We start from the raw sequence: 7,001 nt of genomic DNA on the forward strand, positions 1-7,001 counted from the left end.
ATTATTTAGAAGTAGGCAAGTTGTTTTTTAAAAATCATACTTTAAAGGGAAAAGAAATATAACTCTTCTAAGACCGACAAGACCCACTATATGCAGAGAGCCTTAGATTAATCAATCTTTACAGCAGTGTTATTTTCTATCCAAGTTACTGTAATAAAATTAAAGGTGTGTTGTGAGAGACAGTCCTCCAAGGTCCCTGCATGTTGTTGCTGGGTATGCCAAGAATGCAAGGTCTTGACCACTCTTTAAAACTGGGCCATTTCTCAGGATTGCAGTGAGCAACCTTGATGGATGAGGTGACATTTCCTTCCAGACAAAGAGCGGCTTTGCTTTCATTTACTATAAAAGCAGTGGGTTGCCTAAGCCGTGACACAACCCCACTGTATGTAAAAGATTCAACTGGGCCCCTCCGTGTTGCCCCTGTGGGACTTGGGAGACATGGCGAGCCAATGCCAACATGATGTTTATGCTATTTGCTATGCTATAGTAATAAAATCTCTTATCTAGGAGTCTTACATCTTCTACCAGCATCATAATAGTAACAGTAGGTATGTATACTCCCAGACTCTGACAAGGTGTTGATTCAAAAGAAATTAGTTGATTATTCAAAGTTCAAAAGTAGGCTTGAATTAAATCCTTTGTAACTCAGAGGAATTTCTACAGAAATATCATTAATGAAGATGACCAATTAAAAGGCCAATTTAATTGGAGAAAGGCCAATTAAAATAACTGTTTAAAACAAAAGAATGTCCTCAAAGGGACCATTAAAGAACTGGTGAGGTTTTGACATTTTACAGATGAAAATTCTTTTTTGTTGTTTCTATACATCAAAAACATTGAGGAGATTCAAATTGTTTAAAATAATGAGGCTAGGCGCATTATCACTCTATAATTGTACTTTTAAAAGGAGAAAATTACAGACAACGACTAGGCCAAAAACAATGAATCAAATAAGAGAAGACAGGAAAATATGATAAACTGAATTATGCAGGACAACTGAGCATTCTCCATGCACTATAAGGCTCTACTTTAAACAGAACCACAACACTGCGAATATTAAAAACAAAAAATAATTTTCTTAGAAAGTGAAAAAACCTCATGCTGTAGGTACTAAAGGTATAATGTGTTAATAAATGATATATTTTGGAATAAACACTGAAATAAACTATAGTTTCATTCAAGTATCTCCATATAAAAACTCAACAACCTATTTTACTTGCAAATAAATGATGAAAACTAATTCCTTTCTAGATAAGGAAATTTCTGGTATTATTCAGCAACTAAGCATACCCCACCCTTCTGCAACTCTCAACTACCACTAACAAAAAATAGCACCCAACAGGTGACTACTCAGAATCATAAGCAATTCAAATGTCACTAATTCAGAAAACTAAGTGAGAAATAGGTGGTAGCAAAGGGTCCAGAAAACTCAAGGCTCTGTACTCAAGGACTGAAAGCTTCAACATTAAAAAAAAAGGACATTTCCCTAGAAATATTATATATTTTAAATACAAATTCACAAGTAAATACAAAGTAAGACAGCAGATGGGAGGAACACAATGAAAGGAGCTGACACAAACAAAAGGAGAAGAGTTATAAAAAGCACGAAAGAATAATTACAAAAGTACAGCTGTGTGCAATCATTTAGACAAAGAAACTTAAGGTAAAATGCCAACTATGGTATCACTATTTTTGAACACAGCATATCATCAAAGGCATTCATCATTTTATATATAGCCATCATTTTATACACAAGGGAAATGTGGATGAAGTTGTTAAATGAATGCCTTAACCAAGATTGTACAAGGTGCAGGAGAACAGGAATTTTATTTATTTATTTTTTAAAATGTAATGGTATTTTATTTTAGTTATTTTATAATCACTAAGAAAATGTTAGAAAATTGTTCTGATAAAATGACAAAATGACATCCCTGTCATTCCATTGATTGGAAAAAAATCAGAATAATTCAATAAATATATATTTGACAGTTGGCTAGGGTATTTTGTCAGCAAACATTCCATATTTATGTATTTCATTTACCCAAAATTATAAATCTAATTTTGAAAAAGTAAAATATCATTTAGTTCTAATGCTTATACATATGAAATAATCTATAAAATATATTTAAGATTAAAAATCTTCCTAGTGATAAAGGAATAAGTTAATCAAGTTTAGGTCAAAAAAAAAAAGAATGTATTTTACCAAATATTCAAACGTGTTTGGGCAAAAAGTGATTTTGAGGGATAAATAAAAATACCTTCCACATAAAACTAAAATTAAGGATATTTTCACTACTAAAATAAAGTTCCCTTTTTAGCAGTATAAACTTCATTCATGTTTAAGAAAAATTTGTCAAATATCTTAAAATATTTTTCAAAATATTTAAAACTTAAAAAATATTTTCCATCAGGTATGATATGCCTTAGTATACATCTTGTGAACTAGGATAGCTGGGGTTTGGTGAAGGTCATTTCGAATACTGGAAGCAAATTTAGGGCAAATGGTCCATGGCATTGGGACCTTATATTACCATCAAGGATTCCTTTATATTTCTTCACTCCCTCATGGGCCTATTGTTTCAAAAGAGTTTGCATGTATTAATCTATTAATTAAAATGGTCAAAGGAAGATATTAAAATGAAACTCTCAAAGCTTCTAAAAATCATAGAAAACATGGAATAAGCAGTGCTACTCCAGTGTGCTGATAAAATACAGAAAAAGCAGAGACTAAATGTTTAACCTAGCCATTGTTCAACAGATCAACAGAGGTAATGAGAACATTTTATTCAGAGTTCAATAAAACACTATGAATGCACATTAGTAAAAGGATGGCATTCTAAAATTGAGTTAATAAAGGGTATTCACCACATGGGTTGATTGTAGAGCTAAGTGAAGCAGCTCCAGTGGAAAGGCCGCCTTTTGAAACTGATGAAGCCACAGAAGGTATGGAAGATGAAGTCGGTGTAGCAGAGGAGGCTGTTGAGGATGGTAACCGTTCTCCAGACTCCATATCTATGGGAGGGAGACAAATGTTAATTTACAGTATTAAATAGAGGAATTAAGCAAAAGAATTAAACATATTTAAAATAAGTCAAACTTTTAGGAATACTTTTTTAAAATATGAAATAAGTTTAGAAATACATGTTCTTCAGAGAGATAAAATATGAAATAAATAAAAATAATATAATTAAAAATACCAGTTTATGAAATAAGTTTAATGTTAATATACCAAATCTTCTTCTAATAGGCTTGCAGAATATTCTTATATAAAAAAATAATAGTCATTTGAATACAGTAACTTCATACAACTGTGTGTTGCCATAACTTTAGGAAAATTAGCATATTAACTTCCTATTCTTCTTAAATCACCTCATGATCTATTCACTTACTTCATAATACCCATATTACCTTAATGAATCAAGAAGATACTACCATATTTGAGTGAACTGTAACCCTGTCTTCTAAATCCAGATAGCAATATAGTTGTAGGTCTTAAAAATCCATGAATCTGACCTGGTAATCCTCAATACAGTGAGTCCCGCCCAAAAAAGACAAATACATTTTAGAGTTTATACTAGAGTCTAGTCTGAACTATGGTCTCAAAATGGCTTTAGTATGATCCATTTATAATGACTTAACCAATTGTAAGCATCTGTATTAATTTGCTTAGCTATTTTGGGTACAACCTTACATTGGTCTTATTGTAATAGTTTATGTTGATATTAAAAATCTAGAATGGAAATGATGAAGGAGTCAAAAGGTACAAACTTCCAACTATAAAACAAGTAAGTCATAGGATGTAACGGGCTGCATGGTGACTATTGTTAATAATACTTTATTGTACATTTGAAAGTTGCTAAGAGAGTTGATCTTAAAAGTTTTCATCACAAGGAAAACAATTTGTAACTGTGTGGTGATGGATATTAACTTTTTGTGGTGTTCATTTCACAATACATACAAATATCGAATCATTATGTTGTATACCTGAAACTAATATGTTATATGTCAATTATATCTCAATAAAGTTTTAAAATCTAGAATAGGTTATGGTCATTTTAATATTCTACATACACTAATACCACAATTAAGCAAGGAAATTGTAAAGCTCACAGCTGCTTTAAGGAGTACACATATATATAGGAAGAGACAAAAAAAATACACTACTCACCCATAAATGAACTTATGATCAACCACAAGTAAACTTTCATCATTCAAATAATCTAATCACAAAAAGATTTTTGCCTGCAATTCTATAGCCAATTCACATAATTATTATATGTTTTCTAAGAAAAAGAATTTCATTTCATTTAAAAATATTGGCCAATTAACACATGAAAAGATGCTCATCATTGTTAATTATTAGAGAAATGTATATAAAAACTACAATGAGGTACTACCTCAGGCCAGTCAGAATGGCATTCATTAAAAAGTCTACAAATAACAAATGCTGGAGAGGGTGTGGATAAAAGGGAACCCTCCTACACTATTGGTGGGAATGTAAATTGGTGCAGCCACTATGGAAAACAGTATGGAGGTTCCTCAGAAAACTAAAAATAGAACTACCATATGATCCAGCAATCCCACTCCTGGGCATATATCTGGACAAAACTATAATTCGAAATGATACATGCACCCCTATGTTCACAGCAGCACTATTTACGATAGCCAAGACATGGAAACAACCTAAATGTCTATCGACAGATGAATGGATAAAGAAGATGTGGTATACATATACAATGGAATATTACTCAGCCATAAAAAAGAATGAAATAATGCCGTTTGCAGCAACATGGATGGACCTAGAGCTTATCATACTAAGTGAAGTAAGTCAGAAAGATAAAGGTAAATACCATATGATATCCCTTATATGTAGAATCTAAGATATGACACACATGAATTTTTATCTATGAAACAGAAACAGACAGAGATAAAGAACAGACTTGTGGTTGCAGGGCGTGGGGGAGTGGGAGGGATGAGTTGGGAGTTTGTGATTAGGAGATGCAAACTATTACACATATAATGGATAAACAACAAGGTCCTACTGTATAGCACAGGGAACTATATTCAATATCCTGTAATAAACAACAATGGAAAAGAATATGAAAAAGAATATATATACATGTATAACTGAATCACTTTGCTGTATAGCAGAAATTAACACAACATTGCAAATCAACTATACTTCAATAAAATAAATTTTAAAAAATAAAGTAAAATATTGGTCAATTAAAATAATGCAAGATTAATGTCTAAATAATTGAGAATCCATATGGTATGTAGATGATTTTTCTAAGATAGATACATATGGAAAAGGTAATCTCAGGTTGACACAATAGCATCATTAATAGGGCAGTTTCAATGAGTTTTCCAATCACATACAATTCAAAAACTTCTCTTCATATTCTGACATCGCTGTCAATCACCTCCAAAGATAATGAACTGCTATAACGAGTTTGCCCATAATCTTAAAGAATTTTTCTTTCTCTTTATCAGCGTTCAGTATGGAGAGGCATACTTGGTACTGATGGCTACATGGAACTAATGCTTAAAAGGCAGATTTTGGGTCATCAAACAGTTACTAATAAGCTTTGAGACACATGGCTGTCTGACAGCAAGGTCCATGGCTGACAACTTCCTCTACAAACTATCTTCACCAGCAAGTCTCATTTCACTAAGTACAAAACACATATATTTACAAAAAAATAAAAACCCGAAACATAGATCGAGTTTACAGGAAAAGGCTGTTTTAAAAAATTTAGAGCTGGTAACCTTACTGTCTCAAAGATTTCTAAAATGTACTATTTAAATGTATTTTGGGGGCTTCTCAATGATTTTATTTTTCATTTTGTTAATTTAAAAAATTTTTAAATTGATGTAAAATTGACCTACAACACCGTGTGAATTCTAGGTGCATGACATAGTGATTCAATATTTCTATACATTACAAAATGATCACCATGATAAGTCAGTTACCATCTGTCACCATACGAAGATATTACAATATTATTAACTATATTCCCCATGCTGTACATTTCATTCTTGTGACTCATTTATTTTGTAACTGGAAGTTGGTAAATGTATTATTTTTTTTTTAATAATGAAAGGGCTTTGTAAAAAAAATTTGCCTTTGTACTCCACAGCAAAAGTAATTTGGGACATAATATAGATAAGCACTTTAGCTGAGTACCTGGCATATAAAAGCTCAATGAATGAAAGCCATTGCTTTTTATAAGATAATAGGTTATGAGCTCTAGGTATATTTCTTTCTGTTGATATAACTTCACCCAAGACTAAAACAAAGAATACCCAGAAGGCATAATGAGCAGTCTCTACATTTGCTCACTGGAGATTACTCTTCCTGGAAATATTTATTAAAATAAAAAATATACATGTACTTGGATCTACCAATCTACTTTTAAGACTCTATTCTATAGAAATAAAGCACCAATAGTTCCTTTATTATAACACTGTTTAAAGGTAAAATAAAATTGAAACCTGGCAGTATAAAAGAGTAGAACTAGAGCTAGTAGTATGAGTTTGGGGACCTTTTTCAGTTTCAGTAAAAGTGCAGTTTTCTCATTTATTCTTGTTGTTCTTGCTGTTCATTTAAGTGGGGAAAGTTTACCTCTTTTTTAAAAAACATGCTTATGCAGCCATTTTCCTTAGAAGTCCTATTATATACATTATTCATATATTCTTTTATTTCAACTGTTTTAATCTTAGATATATATTTCTAGCCAGTATTCCTCTCATACATAAAGTACTTTTTTCTTACACTGGCCTTAAGTTAAAACTTTTTTTCTCATGTTTTAATAGGTATTTCTTAGTTCTAGTAACTCAAAATTTGGTCAACTATTCCATGTTCACCTTATAGATATCTTTCTTTTCATTTTAAAGAAATTTAGCAAGTCCACTCTAGCCTTTGCTAGTCTAGAATGAAGATTGGGGCTTCCCTGGTGGCGCAGTGGTTGAGAATCCGCCTGCCGATGTAGGGGACACGA

At 31.8% G+C, this 7,001-nt stretch overlaps 1 protein-coding gene across 1 annotated transcript in view; it reads right to left on the reverse strand.

Annotated features, from left to right (window-relative positions):
• BAZ2B (bromodomain adjacent to zinc finger domain 2B) overlaps positions 1–7,001 on the reverse strand; it is a 306,538-nt gene that overhangs the window by 134,161 nt on the left and 165,376 nt on the right. Inside the window, exon 3 of the mRNA XM_055088045.1 lies at positions 2,866–3,012. Coding sequence (XP_054944020.1) covers positions 2,866–3,010 — 145 coding nt within the window. The 5' untranslated portion in view covers positions 3,011–3,012. The remainder of the gene's footprint in view (positions 1–2,865; positions 3,013–7,001) is intronic.

Source organism: Physeter macrocephalus, chromosome 2, assembly GCF_002837175.3.
Source record: "Physeter macrocephalus isolate SW-GA chromosome 2, ASM283717v5, whole genome shotgun sequence".
NCBI classification, from domain to species: Eukaryota; Metazoa; Chordata; class Mammalia; order Artiodactyla; family Physeteridae; genus Physeter; species Physeter macrocephalus.